This window comes from Polypterus senegalus, chromosome 1, assembly GCF_016835505.1.
Source record: "Polypterus senegalus isolate Bchr_013 chromosome 1, ASM1683550v1, whole genome shotgun sequence".
NCBI lineage: Eukaryota > Metazoa > Chordata > Cladistia > Polypteriformes > Polypteridae > Polypterus > Polypterus senegalus.
In genome coordinates, this window is record NC_053154.1 from 91,054,986 (window position 1) to 91,077,641 (window position 22,656).

Sequence of the window (22,656 nt, forward strand, 5' to 3'; positions counted from 1 at the left end):
AAAAAATTGTGCAAAAATTGGCATACTGTTCCAACAGCTGTCTCCATCGCTTTATACCAAATAAATATATGATAATTATAATAATAATCTCAACTTGATGTTGTTTTGTCAAGAACAACGACAAGATTGTTGGGATGAATGACCTGTTCTTGTCACAATTTTTCTGATGTTCTAATAGTAATTCTAACCAGATGACCATGATGTCAAGGGCAAGGACATTCTTAACCACTTTATCCAGGACTGCAGCAGCAAAAATGGGCTGTTACTCAAACTTTGGTCACATTCACACACACCAGTGTACTCACTTATTCAATTTAGAGTCAGCATTCACATATGATGATGATGATGATAATAATAATAATAGTTAATGTAATGCACAGATTTTGTTTGTGCTTAATACCGTGCCAGTTAAATTATTAAATACATGCACAGTATGTACGATGCTGCAGGTTGGGCTAATTAACTTTTCCGCATAAGAAACGTGCATAATACTGCAGAATCAAAATACAACCTTTTCAATCAAAAGGACTACAGAGAAATTCTATCTCCTGTCTTTAGTGCAGCTATCGCTAATAAAAGTCACATTATAGTTTAAATGTTTGTTTCTTGTTTATGAATGGTAGTGTTAAGGTTTTATTGAGCAACAAATAGATTCACATTTGCTAAGTAAAATAAAAAATGCAAGGTAAATACAGGTAGAAGGGAAATGTCATATATATTTAGTGTAACTTGCTTGCTTGTCACAGCACATGCTCTGGAGGACAGTGGACATGTATAGACCTGGACTGTCCTGGGAGATGCTCGGTTGAGGGAGGTTCGCACATCACGTCTTATGATGGAAAGCAATTCACCTTTCATGGAGACTGCATCTACGTCCTTTCCCAGGTATTATAAACAAGCACTACTTTTTTCAGAACTGTTTTTAAGCATTGTTCAAAAGCAGGTGCAACAGTTTGTGTTCAAAAAAATAAAATATTCAAAATCTGTGAATGTAAATCTTTCTTTATTTAGAAACGCAACAGTGATGATTTTGTGGTGCTTGGGGAAATTGTTAAATGTGGAGTGTCAGAATCTGAAACATGCCTAAAGAGTGTGTCACTCGTCATAAAAGGAGGAAGTAAAGTAAGTATCTTAATTCCTCTGTAGAATTAAGGTTATTTTAAACATGCTTAAGATGCTATCTGCATTCTGGAATGTTTAATTCTGAGTCGGTACAAGGTAAAAATTTTCAAATCATGTTTGGATACAGAGTATATATCTGTTTCCTTTTTTATTCTTACATGGAACATTTATTCTCAACAGTTATTCACAGAATACACAGAATAAGCCAAGATGCTTTGTTAAATATGCCTGACCATGAGAGCTGCCTCACAACATCAGGTGTCCAAGTTCAGTGCCCAGCTACCCTGTTTGTAGTTTGCATGATTTCCTCTTGTATATATGGGTTTTACTCCAGTTTTCCCAATAATTTTAAGTCATACTTTAACTAGCAGCTAAAACCTGAGTTGGTTTAAATGAATGGAAGCATTTTTATGAGTGTGTCCTGGCTGTGACAAACTGCTGTTCCATCCTGGGCTGGTTATTACTTTGCATACAGTGCTGCTTGGATAGATTCCAGCTCTGCTCAATAACAAAAATTTACTAAAGTACTTCAGACTTCTTCTTTTTACCCAAACAGCTAAAAATCATATTATATAGTAATGCAACAATCTGCTCAAATGACCAAAATTTAGAAATAAAAATATAATGTAAATCCATTTTGGAAGACACTGTGGTACAGTAGTTACCACTGTTTCAGCTAAACCCCCTGAGACCTAAGCCCAGTGTTGTCATCAATTGTGTGAAGCTTTCTACTTCAACATTTATGGACATTTTGTGTTTGTTATCCCACAGATATACATGTTTGGCCAACTGGTAACTTTAATCAGTCAGGTATTGGTAAATGAGCGCTTGGGTGTGTGTGAATTTGCCCTGCAGTGAACTGGCACTCTATCTGGAGTTGGTTCCTACCTTATGCTGTGAAAGGATCTTACCACCCATGGCTCTGTATTTGGTTACAAATGTCCAGAAAATGATGGGTCAATAAGTCCACTTTTATGAACAATGTTCACTTTATAGTATAAAGATGAGTTTTTTCTTAATAAAATGCTTGAATGTTTTACAGTTTAAAAAGCTTAGATTGTAGATTGAAAAATGTATATATGAATTACACTAAAGGAGAAAAAGATAAAGCTAAAATGTAATCAATCATAAAAACTAAAAACAAATTTAACCATTTTTAAATGCAAAAGGAAATAAACATTTCCAAAAAACAACAAATTGACAAGACATTTAGGCAACAATGTTATTTGTCATAGTATACACATTTATATAAATTATTAAGGTTGTGGCGGTGCCAGAGCTAATCTAAGCATAAATAAAAGAAAGGCAAGAACCTGCCCTAGAAGAGACAGCAGCCATTTACTTCCATATTATCTGCATTATGCATACTGGTTTCTCACATTTATGCATTTATTTGCTTCTGTACAAATGTAAAATTGTGACATAATGACAGATTTAATGAAAAACTTTTACAAATAAATTGCACGTTGAGACTGTATTAGTACAGGGTAAGAGTACTTTCCCTATCAATAACATGATCTTTCACATTTATAGATCTTTAAAATCATGGCAAGTGGAGAAGTGAGTGTTGGCTCATTCCAATCTCAGCTGCCACTCAACACACGTGAGCATATTTGACTACTATTTTTCTATCATTTCTTTATGTAACTTTTTTAAATATACCAGTTTGAATTTTTTGTGAAGTTTTTCTAGTTGATTTTTTTTTGTTTTGTTTTGTTAATCCATAGTGCGGGTTAGGAACGACATGGGTAATATGTAGCATTTACTTTCAAAAATGCCTTTTAAAGATTGACTCATTTGAAATGATTCTAAAAGATTCTTTCTTGTACCAGTTACTGCATTATCAAGTAAAAATAATTGTATTCATATGTTAATTTAATTATTTATGGATATTAAATTATGTACTTACCAATAGAAAATTAAAATATACGTCTAATACATACAGTAATCAGAACAAAGCATGAAGAATTGTGTGCTTTCTTGTAGTATTCGTATTTTTTATTTCATTCTAGTTTATTGTTGCTTACTCTGTTTCAATGCTTTGTATATGTATTTATCTTTATTTAGTATTTATGCAGATATGTATCCAATGCTGCATATGCCCTGTTGATCTTTGTCAAATTTGTGAAGCTCTTTGAACATGGGAAAGGTGTTATATTAATAAAATGTTTATTATTATTATTTTTATTATTATTAAGGCAACTATATATAACATTGCAGGTATTAAAGAACAAATTAAAACTTGTTATGGAAAAATGAACTCCTCTAAAAATATAAATACTTATACAATAAATAATTGTTTAATTAGAATTTTTCAATTAAATATTTTTTTTTCTTTTTAGCTGAGGTGACCATATTCAGTCCTTCTACCTTCTACATTATTATGCAGACTTCATTTGGGCTCCAGATAAAAGTGCAGCTTGTACCCTTAATGCAGGTCTATCTTAATACTGACGTCTCTCACAAGGGGCAGACATCTGGTAAGCATCGTAGGCTTCAAGTTTTGTTCTTCTTGTCATTGGCAATCCATATTTCTTAAGAAATGAAGCACACTTTTTAATAAATAATTTTTTGAGTTAAAAGAGATCTGAACTTCATCAGAGTACCTCACCCAACACTCAAAGTGTAATCCCTTCTTCTATGGCTCACTTGAGCCTTGAATCTCTGAATTTATAGCATAACACTTTGAGTATTTTTATTTCTGATTATATACAGGCAAAGGTCTGTTCATAATTGAATGTTCCTCTTCACCTCATCACCTTTACCCTTTCAGACTGGCAAAATACACCGCAATCCATTACCTACTTAATGTACATCTCAAAAATGGCTTTAGATGGAATATGAATAGCAATGAATTCCCCAAATCATTATAAAATTTAGAAAACAAGGAGAGACTGTTATGCTATGTAATCCAAATTTGTAATACTTTCTTCATTAGTAATTGAACCTAGTAATAAAGTTTCTGAGCATCAGTAGTTGATAAAAGGGCAATGTTTTATTGAGCTTTTATTGCTGATTTTTATGAGATGTTATATTTAAATTAAAATTGTTCAAAATATGCAAAAACATCACTGATTTATAAACTTTTGAGACACTTCATACTATGTATATATAAAATATTGAATTACATATATTTTGGGAAAAGAAGAAGCATATTTTGTGGAAGTGCAATTGATATACCTTTGCTGACTATTGCATCAATGAGTTTTATCCTGTTTACATTAATTTGTAGTTATTGACACGCAGAATAAAGCACACAAAGACAAGGATATTCTTTTCACAGGCTAGTCATGCAAGTATGTCTTCACTGTAATACACTTACAACAAAAGTTTCAGTGTGTGGATATTCACTAGCCAGTAATTAAAATCCAGGCCTTTCTCCGTTTTTATTTCTGAGACAATATTTATTTTCTTTATGATTTTTTCCTATATCTCATAAATTATGCTATAGCTGCATCCAGTTTTTTTTTTTTTTTTGCATCTATTTATATACAGAGAGATGTTCTAGAAAATGTATAAGAATTCTGGTAGAATTTTGATTTTAGTTATGTTGATTGTTTCAGCTTTGTTTAATGGATTTGATACGGTTCAGCTTTATGTTGTAACAATGACTTTTAACTAGATTAGATATTCAGAGGATCTATAATTACAGGAAATAATCAGAAAACAATTTAGCATCAAGATAGTGAAAATTATGAAGACAAATCCCAATAATATCCTAAAAAGGAACCCCCTAAATTTGAATTTATTATCCTTATTAATATTATTAATGGAATTTGAGCACCATTAACCCACTCTTGATTGGCATGGTTTGGTTCTTTACTTGTAGTTATTATTTAAAAAAAAGTTTCAAAGGTAAAAGAGTGTTAGAATTTCAATGTATAGCACTCACTACAAATGGCGAATAAAACCTTAACTACTTCAGAAATCAGGTACATCCTCCATAACTGTTCTTCATTGCTATGCACCACAAGAAACTAAATCGTACCCTAATAATACCTGATGTGAATGCCTAATATTTCATTTTGACTTCACTGGGAATCATATTAAAGGAGCCTTTTATTTTCTGTGGGTGCTTCATTGATGTTTGTTTTCCATTTTTTTCCACTCCTAGGCCTTTGTGGTAATTTTAACAATATTCAAGTGGACGATTTCAAGGCTGAAAGTGGGGCACTTGAAGGAACTGCTGCTTCATTCTGCAACAGCTGGAAGACAAAGGCAATATGTGAAGACATGAATGACCTCTATGACAATCCTTGTGCTGCTAGCATTGAAAACGGTGTGCACTGTTTAGAAAAAAATATCTATAGAAAATTGTTTTTCAAAACTTCAGTTCATGTGTGTTTGGGATGGACAGCTTGGGTTAAATGGAAGGGGATAAACTAGGGACACATTGTAACATGTTTAGTTTATATGAAAAATGTAAATCTGTTCAGCATTAAAAAATAATTTATATAGAATATCAACAATAAAATTGTATACTGCACTAAGGCATAAGGGAACATTTAAGTATCAGAAAGCCCAGCAACAGGTTCAAGGAGATTAACAAGGAAACTTTTAATTTAATGATCATTACTTCATTTCACTTCTGACACTGAAACAATATCTTTAGAGAGTAGCAACCAGAAAACTCAGTTATTCACCATAAAGAGTAAAAGTGGCATCAGTGGTCTCTTTCAGGGGCTCTGTCTTTCAGTTCAGGGGTTTAAACAGAAAACAGGTTAAATATATCTTGTTGCTTACCCCTGTGCACCCTTAAATCAATCCCCGTGAAAGATTCACAAAGCTCACATGTATGTTTATCTCAATGAACGTATCAAAAGCTATACTGATTTTCCAAAGAAACGAGTATGAATGAATCAATCAATCAATCAACATTTATTTATATAGCACATTTTCAAAAAAATGTAGCTCAAAGTGCTTTACAAAATGAATAGAAAAATAGAAGACACAATAAAAAATAAACATAAGTCAACATTAATTAACATAGAATAAGTAAGGTCTGACAATAAAATTTGTAGGGGTTCCAGACCACGAGACCGCCCAGTCCCCTCTGGGCAGAATCTATACAACGTCATTTTTAAATATAGTTCTTACTTCCTACTGCAGTATATTTCTAAGCATTTACAAGCCAAGACTTCTACATACATCCATCTGTTTCTTAAATCTGCTTACCACTCTGAGGATGCAAAAGCATTTGAAAGGCAGGAATCAGCCCTGAATGAGACACCAGGTCATCATGAACATTTTCACATACTTTAACATGACTTCAAGTCAAGGTCAATACAAACAATGGAAATTGTTTTTGGTAATTTTTGTTACCAGTAAATGATAAAAATATCCGAAAAAGAATAGCTCACATAGCAAATCTCAGGAAAATCTTAGGAAATAAACAATTTTGAGACCCCAGTTAGCATGACATACAAATCTTTGCACTAATAAAGAAAAACAAATTACATGATAGAGTAAAATCCAATAAAAGTAAACTACGTAACTTTATTTTTGCATTGGTATTTTGGTTATATCCTTTCCAACTCTTTCTTTACATATGAGCTATGAGTCACACATCATACGCTTACTATGATAATAAAAATAAAGCACTTGTGATCTTTATAACTTCATTATTAAGAGGTTTGATGATGAGCAGTGAGAATCATAGCACTACATATTAACTTTACTTTTTTCCTTTGTGCAAATGACAGAGAAGTATGCTCAGCACTGGTGCTCTCTTCTATCTCTTCCAACTGGGCCATTTGCAAAGTGCCACTCTGTGGTTAGCCCTGCTCCTTACCAAAAGGTATGTTTTCCATTAATTCTACAAAATGTACTGCCGAAATTGCTAATCCATATTCAAAACTAGCCCAGTATTTACTAGCAGTTAACCTGGCTCTGCTTTACTGCTTTAATCTGTTTACATACAGTATCTGATCTTTTTTTTTACTTTCACCCTAGAACTGTCTGTTTGACACCTGCAGTGGTTCAAATAGTGAGGACAGGATGTGCGCTTCCATCTCTGCGTATGTAAGGATCTGTGCCTTCAAGGGGATCCAAATAGATGGTTGGAGAGACAACATGTGTGGTAAGTTTCTAAATCATTGCATCGATACTTCATGGAATGTTTATGTGGATATAATCTTTATATACTCACAACTGTGGTTTTAGGCCACTTCTTTTAATTTGTAATTGAACAAAAATACATATTATTCTGAAGCAGACTCATGCATTTGAAGATCTTAATATCTTTATAGCCATTAATTATTTCAAACTTTCAATTTTTTCTTTCTTTTATAAGGCTCGTAATTGTAAACTGAACTGAAAACCAAACAAAAAACTACATAAACTGATAAAATTAGGTATCTTGATACTTTGAGGAAATTACTGTATGTATACATTATTCTGATTGTGGGAACCATACTCTTCAAAAGGGATCAAGGAATAGATTATTTTTATACTGAAAATCTATCACTATTGGGCTTATATCTAATATGTTTTAAAATAAATTGTTGATAGAGATATTGCTTAAATAATGTTCCAGAAAATGCACTGATGTTAAATCAAGAAAGAAAAATCTTTTTGATATTATGTTTGATCCAAGGTAGTTAAAACATGTATGATTATCATTTAGTCAGTCTACAGGTATCCTCAGTAGGTATCAACTATTGTTTTTGAAGAGAAAAATTAAATAAAATCTTTTCTTCTTATGAAAACAAAGACAGCAAGTACATTACAAATTACAAAGTTAAGAGTAAGGTGACCTCTGTGGCGATTTGTAAAATCTGGGATATTGGAGTGTTAGAATGGCAATGAAATAACTTTTATAACATTCTTCTGGAGAATGGAAAGAAAAAGTAACACATACTGTATGTACTGGTGCTGCCTTCATTTATTTAGAATGGGTTTTTGAAGGCTTTCTGATCACAAACATATAAAAAACAGCAATCAAAGCAAGATTCCTTCTTCAATTCAGTTTTATAATGGTTACAGTTTTTTATTTTCATTTATTTCCTTGCTGAATACAAACAATCCATGGGTCATTCTTTCTTAATGATTAACAGGTAGACTTTTGATGTAAATTAATAAGTTAAAAGAGTTTTTCAACAAAGTAAGCAAAAAAATCAATTATCTGCCTGTTAATTATTTAATATTTATATAAAACCTATAGAAAATGCCTTTCAGAAACATCAATTTCATGTTTTGAATTAAAGAAAAAAGTCCTAGGTGGACATACCACCAAAATGATGAAACTGTGCCAGTGTGCAAAATTGATTACTGGTTTAAAATTGTATGTTTTTGTATTCCACTTTTTCTACTAGACAAATTTTCCAAAAACTGCCCCAGCACAATGACATTTAGCTACAGTATGACCAGCTGTAATCGTACCTGCCGTTCTATCAGCGAGCCTGACCCGACCTGTAGAGTGGACTTTACATCAGTGGATGGTTGTGGATGTTCTGAGGGAACCTACCTGAATGACAATGGCAAGTGTGTTGAGCAGAGTGCCTGTCCATGCTACCTCAATGGCGTTGTGGTGAAACCTGAAGAGGTCATAACCAAAGATGGTGCAAGCTGGTAAGAACTAAGCATGATTATTAACTTTTTTTTTGATTAACATGAAAGCAATCATTAAAATGAATATCCTTTTATTGAACAAAATCCAATTATTCATTTCAGCACCTGTAGACAAGGAAATTTGAACTGCATTGGACGTCAGCCAGCAGTGCAAAGTAAGTTTTTTTAAATAATGCATTTACCAAAATTCTATAAAATATTACCAGCAATTTTATTTGACATCCAAAAACACAGAAGGAGCAAGTTGAGAGAAAACATATTAAATGTAGGTACAGCAGATTTAAGAACTGATCAACCATCCATCCATCCATTATCCAACCTGCTATATCCTAACTACAGGGTCACGGGGGTCTGCCAGAGCAAATCCCAGCCAACACAGGGTGCAAGGCAGGAAACAACCCCAGGCAGGGTGCCAGCCCACCGCAGATGAAACCAAAATCAAGAAAAAAAAAAAAAAAACAGAAAAAGAAAAAGGGGATTGTTGGACAAAAAGCAGTCTAGTTTTAAAGAGGACATTAAAATTCTGATTGGGGACTATTTAAAGTAAAAATCTCAGAATTAATTTTGGAGTGCTATATGCAATCAAATTAACTTAAGCATACATAGCATTAAAATAAATATAAAGCTATATTAGTTATGCCACCAGTTGTCTTGTGTTGGGTGGATTTAAGACAGATGTCAATGTCATTATCAGGTTTTAGATGAAGTAGAAGAAAAGAACTGATTTTGTCAGTATATGACTGTGGTTTGACATTGCTTCACTTGGGGAGATAGCACTAAATGTATCTGCCAAGACAAAGCTAAAATGGTGTAAAGTAAGGGTTAAAATATCATGATATACAGTATATGACCTGAGGCAAAACAAATGAAAAAGCATAATCAAATCAACAACTCGGGATAACCAGTGAGAAGTAAAACAGTATATTGTTCACATTTCAGAATTTCACCCAATAATCTACAGTGGAGCAGTGTTATCTACATTACTGTGGCCTGCTTTATTTATTTATAAGCGAAATAATAATATTCATATTAATCCTTTTTGTTTTCTTCCAGCCTGCAATGCTCCAATGGTATTCCTTGATTGTTCTCAATTGAAATTAGGAACCCATGGATCAGAATGTCAAAAGAGCTGTCAGACTCTAAACAAGCCATGTGTGAGTAACTCTGAATACGCCTACAGGCAAACACTGAGATTTTTGAAAGAAAAAAAAGAATTCCTAGGTGCTTAAATAAAAAAACAGCAAAATCAAGATTCTAGCACTCAGAGTCTAGTTTAGACACATTGCAACAACTGTTGTTATAAAAGGCACATGAAAATTATATTTTTATATAACAATATGAAAAGTTAACTATATAAAAAAATGAAATATTGGCAAAATATAATGTTCTGCCTTAAAACATAAAGTAGGCTTAGGTTGGTTTAGATTCAGTTTTTGTTTAATTATAATTTAAAAATATGATAAATGTCTACTTAATTAATTTTTAACTTGAATTGCAATGCATTTTTTTATTTACTAAGAACAGATTGAGGTGTAAATGATGTGAAGCGAGTTCCAAAAGAAGATGGATTTGATAGAGTGCAGTCCACCTGAAAACATTCAATTGACAAATCTGAGAGTGCTAATTTTTCTTGATTCAGTAAGGCAAAGTACATTTAAACCATCACAACCAAATAAGGACATTCATTTCCATAATACCTTGTGATGTCTCATGTAAGGGAAAATCCAGAAAAAAACACTAATAAGAAAATAACACTGTTGTTCTGACAAAGTATGCATGACAAGTCACAGTACAGCAAACAGGACCACAAAATTCTTTTTGTCGCCGGATATGTTACAAAGTAAAGATGGGGATAACCACTATGATAATACAAAGTACAGAAAGTAGATCAAAGTAGAGAAAGAAACAGGAACAGGATTATATGAAGTGAAAATTAAACAAAATTTAATAAAATCATAATAATAGTACAATTTAAACCCAACATATAAAAAAGTGATAATTTTCCTTGTTTGGATACTGTATATGTCCTGGCAAACAGCAGACCATCAACTTAACTGAACACATTTTCATAAGCCCTCTACTCTTGCATCAAAAAAGTACTTAATGTTTTGCATACTAAATGCAGTGCACATTATTTTCCATGTCTAAAATATTTAAACAGGAAATATTTCATTACAATTACAATAGCAAGAAAGTCATTTGAGCAGTAATATAAACAGCACTAATAATAAAGCATAATACTTTTCTTTACTCATAGAAAGGATAAAAATATGTATCATGACTGATTAGATAGATAGATAGATAGATAGATAGATAGATAGATAGATAGATAGATAGATAGATAGATAGATATTGCACTTTTGTTTTCTTGAAACTCATGTTTTAGCATTGATTATGTCATTTACTTCCAAGAAATGTAGAAACAGCAATTCATTATCTACCATCAGCTTTTCTTAACTTCAGTTTGTCATTGCTCTGATCTCTACACTTATATTAAATTGGTTTCACTTTTTTAAAAAGAGAAATGCTATCTGACCATCTACCTATTAGACATAAAAGTATTTCCCCAAGGTTTTGTCCAGTAATTGTTATCATAATCAGCCAATCCCTTTGTTCCAATGACCCTGATGACAGGCACAATAACAATTGCATTAAAAAAATATTTTTTAACCGACTTGACTCTTTTCTGACCATAACACTTATCACTGCCGATGCTAGTAAATACCTGCTGATAGCAAAAGTTCAAGTTTATTTTCACATATACAGAGTGCTATGAAATTCTGACCAGCAGGTAGTAAATCACTTCTCTCCAATGCCATGATCAGCAAGCAGGGTCACTCACTGATGTATACATACTGCATTATTAATATCAGTCAATTAACATATTGTGAACTGAAAAAAGTTATCACAGGATTTACATAAAGTTTAAGTTCATTTTCATGTGTAAATAATAAATACTATACATAGTAAAATGAAATTATTAATTGCAGTGACATCATTAAGATAGCACATTTTAGCTAATTTGTCATTCTATTTATTTGGTGAGCCTCCCAGATTTTGATTTAAGTCGCTTCAAGCTTCTCTTGCTTTTAAAACTTCTGTTTTATTTTAAATAATCCACTTTTTTGATTCTAAGTAATTTAAACAGTTCATGACATAAAAAAGGAAAGCCTTTCTTACTGCAATACACTATATTATTTATATAATGTTTTAAATACATAGTAATTTATGGATTCTACAATTTATATATCCATAGGCCCCTCTCTTTTCACATCTCAAAAACAGGCTTATATAAGTAAAAGTGTTTTTGTGTTTTTTAAGATAAAACTGCTTTGCATATTTTGCTGTTCACTTTCATATCTCTTCTGTCCTCTTATGTTAATTTTGTATTATAATTTGCCTTTCTGCTGCACTGTTCTTCTGTAATGCTTTTATTCCCATCTTTCTTTGCATCTATGGATTATATGCCTTGTAAGCATATCTGATGCTTCTCCTATTGTGTTTTTAGCCTTTTAGTTAAAGCTATGAAGTTGAAAGAAATCACCATTACTGTTATTATATAAGTCCAAGAAGTTACACACTTCTTAAATAATAATATTCTCCGCATTTCTCTTCTAACAGTATAGCACAGAGTGTGTCTCAGGATGCGTATGTCCAGAAGGTCTTGTCTCTGATGGGAATGGAGGATGTGTCTCTGAAGACCAGTGCCCATGCATGCACAATGGAGCTTCGTATAGCCCTGGAGACACGATCAAAGTGGACTGCAACACTTGGTACAGTATAACTACAGAGTATTTTAACTCAATAATGTAATATTGTAATTAAAATGACATTACTGAAAAACAGAAACTGGCATACTTGTTTACGCTGCTGTCTTCACATGAAATATTTTTGTTTCGAAATTCAAACTTAACAATAAACATGCACATGTGTTATTGTGAAGCTTATTACTACAATTACCTAATTCTAAGGCATTGCTAAGTGCAAAACTACACACTGCTGGAACTGTTGGTTATTGACTGCAGTGTAGTTTTAGTACCAGGATGAACAGATAAAGGCAATGCACAAAAAACCAGGGCCAATATTCTTGGTACACCAGATGCTCAATGGTTGCTCTAGAAAGTTATTTTGCAAGTTTCGTATGTGGCAACTTGATGTTTCTTTCTGCTTGCTAAACTAAATAATAATAGTGATTTTTTTTAACAGCACCTGCAAAAACAGAATATGGGACTGCACAGAAAAACAATGCCAGGGTACTTGTGCAATCTATGGTGACGGACATTACATCACATTTGATGGAAAAAGGTTTAACTTTAATGGAGACTGCGAGTATACTCTAACTCAGGTATAGCATGTACTTATCCCACTGACTAATACTAACAGAATGCCTGGGAAAGTCATTATAAATAAGAAATGGGATTGTAGGAAAAAGAATGTTGTATCAAACCATGTTGCATAGTTGACATGAGAATTTTACTTTGACTAGAAATAATGTTCACCATGTTCTTAAACATACTTCATATATACATTGACCTTTACAAAGGATTAACTTCATGTATTTAGCGTACACTTGATTCCATTGCAGCATTTCTGGCAGCAATGCAAGAACGTTATATTGTTCTGTTGATTTCGAAGGGAAAATGTAACATGAAAGCCATGAATAAATATTACTAAATATTACTTTGAATGTTGACCAGTATACAACCAGGGTTACCTTTGTATTTAAGTAGTGCATATAAAGTTTATATTAAGACAATCACAGACTAAATGAAATGTAATAATACTTAGTAAACATTTGTAAAATCAATGATCAAACAGTATTAGAACTATCAAGTGGCATTTCCCAAAGTAAAAACATAATGTAATGGCAGTGTGACTTAGATGAAGGAAATGGATTTAATGGATTGAAGTTTCTGTGAAATCTTGCTTTGCAAAAAATAATACTTCCCAAAATATGTTTCTCATATTATTTCTATATTATACTTTAAATCCATTTGCTGGTACTGCATTAAAAAGAAACAAAAGCACATTGTTTTAATGTACCTATTGCTTCTCTGTCATCTGTACTGTATAATCTGTTAATGTATGATCTGATCTGTTAATGTATAATTTGTTCTTCATTTATACATTCTATAGAGTGTGATTAATCTCTGAATGTCTGTCAATTTGTGTAGGATTACTGCGGTCCAAATAAAGGGACCTTCAGAGTGATCACTGAAAACATCCCGTGTGGCACCACTGGAACTACCTGCTCCAAATCCATCAAGATTTTCCTGGGGGTAATAAGTTATTTCCTTCTGAGCAAAATTATTATTATGTGACACAGTCATATGATCAAACATTCCCTGTTCATTCAGTGTAGAAAGAAAAATGTAAAGAATTTTGGTGTCAGGCACTCATATAAAAGGCTTTGTAACAAATAATACACCTAACCACCTGGCCATCCACTATTTAAATTCAAAGTTATGTGATGCTGTAGTATCAATGGATCCAAGACAGCCCTGAGATGTTAGACTATTGCGGCATGTCATAAACAAACTGAAAATTAGGATACACTTTATAACATCAAATGGTTATCAAATTATACAAATTATGAATCTCTTTAGAATGTACTTTTTGCCTTTTCATTCAGCATAGGATGACTGATAGCTCTGTTAATGGAATATTGTTTTGCCATAAAACACGTCAAGAGAACACTTCTAAATCTCAAACAGTTCATCATGCACAGTTTTGGAAAAATAAATACCTTTTGTGTATAGTGTGTTTTGAAACTTCTCATAAATGTTGAGGACCTTGTGACTGTTGGTCTATACCAATATATTCAAAGCACAAATGGCTATAATATTCTTTTAACATTGGTCAAATATCTTCACAACATGTAAACAAACTTCAGATACATTTTCTGACATACACAATATAAAGAACTCTGGAGCACTAGAAGATTCAAAATGTTACAAAATATTATAGCTAGGACAAAAGTATTTTTACACTGCAGCAACTAGAACTGTTTAAATATGTAAAGACAGGCATGTACAGCATACTGAAATATTAATTCTGCTTGCCTTTTAGAACAATGAGCTGAAGCTTTCGGATGGTCATTTTGAAGTGCTTCAACGAGAAACAAAACTGGAAGTGCCCTATAAAGTCCGTGTCATGGGCATATACCTGGTCATTGAGGCCGATAATAGTTTAACACTTATGTGGGACCGGAAAACCAGCATGTTTATCAAACTCAGCCCTTCTTATAAGGTAAAATATGTGTCTAAAAATGAAGAACAAGCAAACAGCCATAGGATTAAAATTTGGTATAAATAGTGCCTTCACAGTGAGATCAAAGGACACTTCAAAGAAAAACAGTACTGTTACAAATTTTGTTGAGAAGCCATTAAATTAGTCTTATAAGACAATATAAAGGGTACCAAGTTACCATAATTTTGAAAAAGGTTGGAAAAGAGGCCCAAAATTAACTTGGTACTTTTTAGTTGGGTTTACCCTAGCAAAAAGTAAATAAAATCTGAAGAAACAGCAATGAATTATATTATTTATAATTAATTATTTATAAATCCACAGTACTTTAAGATCATTCATGCTGCAGAAAGTTTTAAACATAAATCACAAAACAAGGATCACATCCTTGAACAGTATGAATTCAACTACCTCATGAAGATAGATATGTTAATAATAATATAGTTCATTATGATTAATACACTATTAACTACTTACTGAATTATTGTTCTTGAATTTCATAAAAAAACATTTATATTTTAAAGGGAAATGTCTGTGGTCTTTGTGGAAACTACGATGGAGATGTAAACAATGACTTTACCACCCGAAGTCAGTCAGTTGTAGTGAGTGTTATGGAGTTTGGAAACAGCTGGAAAGCATCCCCCAGCTGCCCAGATGCCCAAGATTCTAAAGATCCCTGCATTAGCAACCCATACAGGCAGTCTTGGGCTCAGAAGCAGTGCAGCATCATCAAAAGCCAAGTGTTTACAGACTGTCATCCTCAGGTACAGCTCTGATTTCCAATGTGCCTTCTGACTTGTTAAACTAGCAATAATATTAACGTAATTACTGCTAGGTCATTTAAAATTTGTTATTATTCTAAATTATTTCTACTTGAATATGCTGGATCAGGTAAGTAATAACTTGCTATGAATATTGATTAGGATAATTGGGAAGGATTCTAAATTGGCCCTAGTGTGTGCTTGCTGTGTGGGTGTGTTTGTGTGTGTCCTGCAGTGGGTTGGCACCCTGCCCAGGATTGGTTCCTGCCTTATGCCCTGTGTTGGCTGGGATTGGCTCCAGCAGAACCCCGTGACCCTGTGTTCAGATTCAGCGGGTTGGAAAATGGATGGATAGATAATTGGGAAGGAGTTATTCAGCACTTCCAGACTCAAGTCCTAAGGTTAAAAAATGTGACTTGCCACATATTATTCTGAAGATTAATGTGTAGAAATAATCTTCAAATGGTTGTCAACACATGCTAGCTTTGCTAAATACAGTACATGTGTATACAAACCTCATTAATCCATCCCATACATTCAGCAAAAAGGTTTCATGTGTGCTTATTGACAGGACTCAGTCAGCAACAAATCATGTTAGTGTTAATGTTAGTGATTAACTAATTATATACATTTTAATAAAAAACACTATTTTACTATAATGTTCCTTATCAAATTTCTACATAATTTACATTTTGTCCAGAATTAACCTAAAGACATCATCGCATAAACAGCTATGTTCTTGTAAATGTAGGTGCAAAATCATAGCCTAGCTTAACAAATCTATTTTTGAATGCAAGCTATAGTTGCAGCGATGATCAGATTCAAAAACTGTGTACCATAGTGCCACAATTTAAAAATGTGCATTAATTATATCACTTTCTCCATCTGTCTGTCTAACCAATATGTGGCATACCCTAACGAATACTCTGCTATCCAGGCAGGCTACAGCTATGGCACAAAAATAAGGGTGGTGACAACACAGCACCACTTCAAACAGATTCTCTTTCTAACAAGATGATAAACTGCCTGCTCTGTAGTACTATCCTTGACTATACCATAATAACTCTTATTTTATTTACAGGTTGACCCAAGCCCATTCCATGATGCCTGTGTAAGGGATTCCTGTGCTTGTGACACTGGTGGAGACTGTGAATGTTTCTGTACAGCAGTAGCCTCCTATGCCAAAGCCTGTAATGATGCAGGTATATGTGTTGCCTGGAGAAGCCCTGAAATTTGCCGTGAGTACAATTTGTCCTTTGCTATTTAGTCTTTAATGTCAAATTGTCCTTATTTAAGATATGTGCATACAACATTTAACCCTGTAGAACATTTATTTATTATTTTGTCAAGCAACAAGCATTACTGTCATGAAGCTCCACATTTGCTTGGTTTCTCATATGTTCCTGAGAGTTTTTCCCACAATCTATGAGCATCACTGACATTATACTACCAAATAGTTCAACATACTGCAACCAATGACCTACTAAAGAACTGTCCATCAGTAACCGATGAAAACCTAATCATTTGATTTTAGGGAACTGTCCTAAGATACCAGAATTGCTTCTGTCCTCCTTATTCTTGTAATGGAATAAGTAATAATCTGCAATGTCATATTTCCAAATAGACATCAAAAATAAGGCACTATGATTGTTGTGTACATTTCACGGAATATTCACAAGATATGAAACTTAAAGTTTTAGAACAGTTTTTTTTTTTTAAATCTTGGCACTAATGCCCAGCAATAATTCATGCAGTGCATATTTTATTTTTTCCTCCTAGTCATACTAGCATGATTCCTTCCAGTTGATAGGCCAAACAAATGTAAAGATTAAATATTAAGTAAAACTCAATAACTGTTTGCCGTATATGAGAACAATATATTCAAGTGTACGTGTGTACAAAGCACTGGACAAAAGCATTCTAAAACTATTGCTCCTTTTAGTACAACTTGTTAGGAATCGTTAACTTTGCTTGTATTCAAAAAATAGTTAAAACACAGTACAGGTAAAATTATTAATCATATTGTGAATTCAGTCATTTATGTTATGAGTTATTCAACCACCACACATTATGTTCACTGATTTTGTTCTGAAATCCATTCTGTTTCCCATATTCTATATTCTCCCTTACAGCACTGTTTTGTGATTACTACAACGCCCCCGATGGTTGTGAGTGGCACTACAAGCCCTGTGGAGCACCATGTATGAAGACCTGCAGGAACCCTACTGAAAAGTGTTCTGACCAGATCATAGGGCTAGAAGGTACATGATATACTGATAAGTTGCTGCTTTTGGTGACACAATAGCAGTCTTCCTGCTCCAATTCCAGACACAAGCATAAAAATATTATTGCTAAAATGAAACATACAAAAAAACTATAATTTTTAAATTGGAAGCTACTAAAAGTGAAATTACTCTAGTGTATGATTTTTGAAGGAACAATGCACTTCTAATTGTTATATTGAATGTAGCTTACATGCTTGAAACAAAGCTTGCTTTATTGGCATATGACCCGAAAACAATGGAATTGTTATTCGCACTTGGCCTCAGTAAAGAAACAAGTATATAATATATAAAATAATTTCCACATAATATATTTTACAGAACAGTAGTTAATAAAATGTACATTATCTAACATTCCTTCAATACTAATTTTTAATGTTACTATCAGCCAGCATCAAGGAATGAAATGTAGGTAACAGCTGTTTCTCTTAGCTCATCTAAAATAACAGACCAAGAAACTGCAGCCTACCATCTCTATTATTGAAGACTGTCACATTATTAACAAAGATTCTAAAAAAAATTCACTATTGTTTAATTTAGCATAAATTACTGAAAATGAGATAGACTTAGACATAATCCATAATAGGGTGATTTCCAATAAGATCAACATTCATCACTCCACAATACTGAATCAACTCTCCCTCCAAGTCAACAGCAGGTTGGGTCGACAACTGAGTGCTTGTAGAAAACTTCATCTGATCCAACCATACATTCTCATTAATCCCAGAGAATCCAAAAACATCTGTCCTCATATTAAGGTGCATCCCGTTCACATTTGCTTATTCAATACCTCTCCTGCCTCCAAAGCTTGGACTGAATTTTTGTAGGATCTAATATGGGTGGATGGATTAATGGATAGGTTAACTAAATAGACATAAGAATTTGAAAATAAATAATGACAAATAATAAATTTGTTTACTTTATAATTTTTTTTTTAAAAAGGGACTTTAATTCCCCTTCTAAGTGTTTACTTAGAATGAAATCAAATTTCATATGAAATTAAAAAAATGAAGATGCACACTTTCATCATGACCAGCAAACAGTGATGAGCTGGCCTGGAAAAGTACTGTAAAGGCAAACCATGCAAAATGGGAACGAATAATCATATCTGATATTCCCTAATGCCACTTTTGAGCAACCACAGACAAACAATCCTGGTTGTGCTATTGAAAAACCAAAGTGTACAGGATTAAAATTTAATTTATTTTAAATCTTTGAATAGATATTACGCCATACTAAGGTCGATTTAAAAGAAAATGTTCTTAAAAGTAAAAGTTCAATAATTATAAATTAAATTATATAAATTATAAATCAATTTCTATTCTATTCAGGTGACATATTGGTCTCATTGTGAAATGTGCAATATGATTCCACATATTTGCATACTTTCACAGTTCTGGTATTTTAACTGCTAAGAAATTTTAATACACACTTTTCTTTTTATAACAGGCTGTTATCCAAAGTGTCCTCCAAATGAACCAATCTTTGATGAGGACTCCATGAAGTGTGTCCCCTTAGAGCAATGTGGTTGTTTTGATGACGATGATGGCAAACACTACATGAATGGTGATATTATCCCAGCTAAAGAAAACTGCCAAACATGGTAATAATAGAGAAAAAAAAAAACAGATTAAGATGATCCAAAAAAAGAAAAGAATTGTTCAGTGTGAAGTCATTTTTATGCATTTGGCACCATGACTTGTCATGTCTTAATTATGCTGGCTGTACACAAGCTTTGATTTCCACATATTCTTAGAACTGCACAATGGATTGTATGTTTAGGCCAACATGCTTCTCCTGAAAGGACACCTGCTTGTAAAACTTTCTATCCACAACTCTACATTATATCAGTGGCATTGTTAGCATAAAAATTCTGATGGGGCCTTATCAGAATTTTATTTTATGTTTGCAGACTTCTCTAAAGTTAACGTTAACTTACCTCCCTAATAATATCAGTCTGTTTTTCACTAATGTCTAGTCAGACATGCTGGTGTCTGGTCCGTCTTGACTATATAATTAAGACCAAAATAAGCTTTTGTTTTTAAAGTTTTGTTACAAAACAGTAAATGAGTAATTCATGCTTTTTTGCATACATGGTAACTAAAGTGTAACCAAAACTTTTATGGGTGAGAGAGAGGTGGGAGTGGGCAGAAGTAGGAAAGAAGATGTTTTGGGAGTTGCTATGAGTGAGATAAAAAAATTGGTACTGTGAAGATCTCTAGTCCTCATTTTAATAGAGACATTAAGGAGATATATCCTTCAATTCCTATTTCTTAACTGTAAAGTTCAGGTTGCACATATACTATGCATATACACCTAAGGATGAACCTTGAGTCAAAAGAGATAGCCCAATGAGCTAGAAAAAGGGTTGCAACACCCGGATTATTCACTACTCAAGAAACAGTACTTGCTAGAGTCTGCCCAAAAATGACAGCTTTCATTCCGAGGCATATTGCGCATTGCATTGGTGTCACTGAAATAAATAATAAATTATTACATAAATTCCTGAAGAAATAAGCAACAAAAAACATATTTCTGGAAACACTTATTATTTATACTCACATATCATTGTGTTTGTATTTATTGTAAAAATACATTTTATTTTATTTGCATACTTATTTTTTTTATTTTTGTTTTTTATTTTTATTTTGTCCAAAATATTACTCCATACCACAAGAGTGTGTGGTAAATAGTTATTGGGAGATAGCTGTGAGCTTTCAGGTTATAGCAGTGATTTTTAAGCTGAGTCCTGGTGGATTCCCATAGCCACAGATTTTTATTCCAACCAATTTTGCAAGCAGTGTGACATTCTTACTTTAAATTGATTTAGTTCTTTAGTTTTATGGATGAAAAATATTTCTAAGAAATGCATAGCTTATCCTTTTCCTTGCATATATTAAATGTTTACATGTCTTTTACAGTTGGCTCATTAATTTAAGCTTTTGCGGAGAGTTTGCTATGACTTTACTGCCTTTATTACTTTTCTGATCGTTAAGAAACATCTCTTACAAATGAGAAGACAAGTGGATATGGCATGGAAGTACTTGTATCTTTTAAGTATTCAGTGTTTTCAGCATCTACTGTTGATGCCATTAAGGGAGTAAACTCTACAGAAAAGGGTGGATTAAAACAAACGTGCCAAATGTAAGGAAACTTACACATTTTGGCAAAAATACAAATATTGCAGAATTTCCTAGAATACGAAAGAGATTTTGGGATAAACGATATCAGTTAACTTATCATTAAAGCAAAGTGTTATTTATTGATTCCGTTAGTAAATCGCCTTCATTTATTGACATTAATTTACAGCTTTAATTACTTCCCTATTTCAAAATACTATATGTTCCTCCCATTTGTCTGACAATGGTAGCGTTAATACAGTGTATGCCTATTTTTTCCCCCAGCAAATGCGCATCCACTACTGTTCAATGCTCCTATGATGCTACTGGTAAGTTTAATTTTGTTTTTGATTTTTCATTTTCTATTTATGACAAGCACACAGATGTACTATATCATGGCTAAGGTGCCTTATGTGCAGAATTTCAATTACTTTTCTACCACACCCAAAAGAGGCACATGTTATAGTACATTGATTGTCTACACTAAAATTCGTCTGGAGTGATTGACAGCATGCGAGTATGTCCCATAATGAAATAGCATCCCAACCAGGTTCACTACTTTAGTTAAGCCTAATAACTACAGGAAAGGCCCTAAAATTGGATTATTAATTGCCTCTGAATTTTGAGTTTTCCTTGCAGCATCTTTCATTTCTTAATGTCATATGCGTATCTGCTGTATCATTTTTGACTTATTCAATTTTTCTTGTCATCTACAGCATGCTCCTGCACATACAACGGAAATAACTACCCTTATGGTTCCACTGTGTATCATACAACAGACGGCATTGGAAGCTGTATTACTGCTGTTTGTGGAGTGAATGGAACAATCGACAGAGAGATTTACAGTTGTGCTTCAACAACGACCCCAGTGCCTTCTACAGTGCCCACAACAGTTTTCACCTTTACATCCCCAGTGCCATCTAGTAGGTTTTCTATTTTCAACATCCCATATTTAAACATTTTTCTAATTGTAAAGTATGATAAAAAAAAGTACTTGTTACAGCCTGTCCAAAAATGGCAGCATTCATTCTGCATTCAAGTCGTATATCACATACGTTTTGTTTAGAATAATAGTTTTTTAAAATATTGTTTTCCTCTCATGTATCCATCAAGTTTTCATTTAAAAACTTAAGGTAAGTCTGATAGGAATGACCTTGTCACAAGTTTGCTGCAGTTGATTTTATGTTTGAGTAACTTTGAATGATAATACTGTCTTGTAATTACACAGTCATTAACAGAAGCTATAATAACATTTTCGATTTGTGTATTGATCAATGGTACCCGTTTTTATGTCTCTCCTTGAGTTTCATCCCGAATACTTGAAATTTTTTACTGGTCATACGATTAATGGCAGATGACTCAGTATTCACTTACACCTTTGACGTGTTAATACACATCAGAGAATTCAATGTATAACTGGTGTAATATAAATGTACATTTATTTTTTCTGAAATAAAATATAACCCATTATTTTAGACTACATAGCACCAGGCACCTTGCAACGTTACCTTAGAAGAGGTCAGGCCTGCTGCACCCCTAAACATTTCTACACATCTC

At 33.0% G+C, this 22,656-nt stretch overlaps 1 protein-coding gene across 1 annotated transcript in view; it reads left to right on the forward strand.

The window, feature by feature from the left end:
- Nucleotides 1-22,656, forward strand: part of LOC120526231 (mucin-5B-like) — a 146,925-nt gene that overhangs the window by 14,018 nt on the left and 110,251 nt on the right. The window contains exons 10-29 of the mRNA XM_039749335.1: nt 747-885; nt 1,012-1,122; nt 2,656-2,725; nt 3,465-3,602; nt 5,237-5,401; nt 6,825-6,919; nt 7,075-7,201; nt 8,436-8,691; nt 8,794-8,846; nt 9,745-9,845; nt 12,313-12,464; nt 12,898-13,036; nt 13,866-13,970; nt 14,761-14,940; nt 15,462-15,701; nt 16,780-16,936; nt 17,831-17,959; nt 19,430-19,583; nt 21,385-21,428; nt 21,816-22,022. Coding sequence (XP_039605269.1) covers nt 747-885; nt 1,012-1,122; nt 2,656-2,725; nt 3,465-3,602; nt 5,237-5,401; nt 6,825-6,919; nt 7,075-7,201; nt 8,436-8,691; nt 8,794-8,846; nt 9,745-9,845; nt 12,313-12,464; nt 12,898-13,036; nt 13,866-13,970; nt 14,761-14,940; nt 15,462-15,701; nt 16,780-16,936; nt 17,831-17,959; nt 19,430-19,583; nt 21,385-21,428; nt 21,816-22,022 — 2,762 coding nt within the window. The remainder of the gene's footprint in view (nt 1-746; nt 886-1,011; nt 1,123-2,655; nt 2,726-3,464; nt 3,603-5,236; nt 5,402-6,824; nt 6,920-7,074; nt 7,202-8,435; nt 8,692-8,793; nt 8,847-9,744; nt 9,846-12,312; nt 12,465-12,897; nt 13,037-13,865; nt 13,971-14,760; nt 14,941-15,461; nt 15,702-16,779; nt 16,937-17,830; nt 17,960-19,429; nt 19,584-21,384; nt 21,429-21,815; nt 22,023-22,656) is intronic.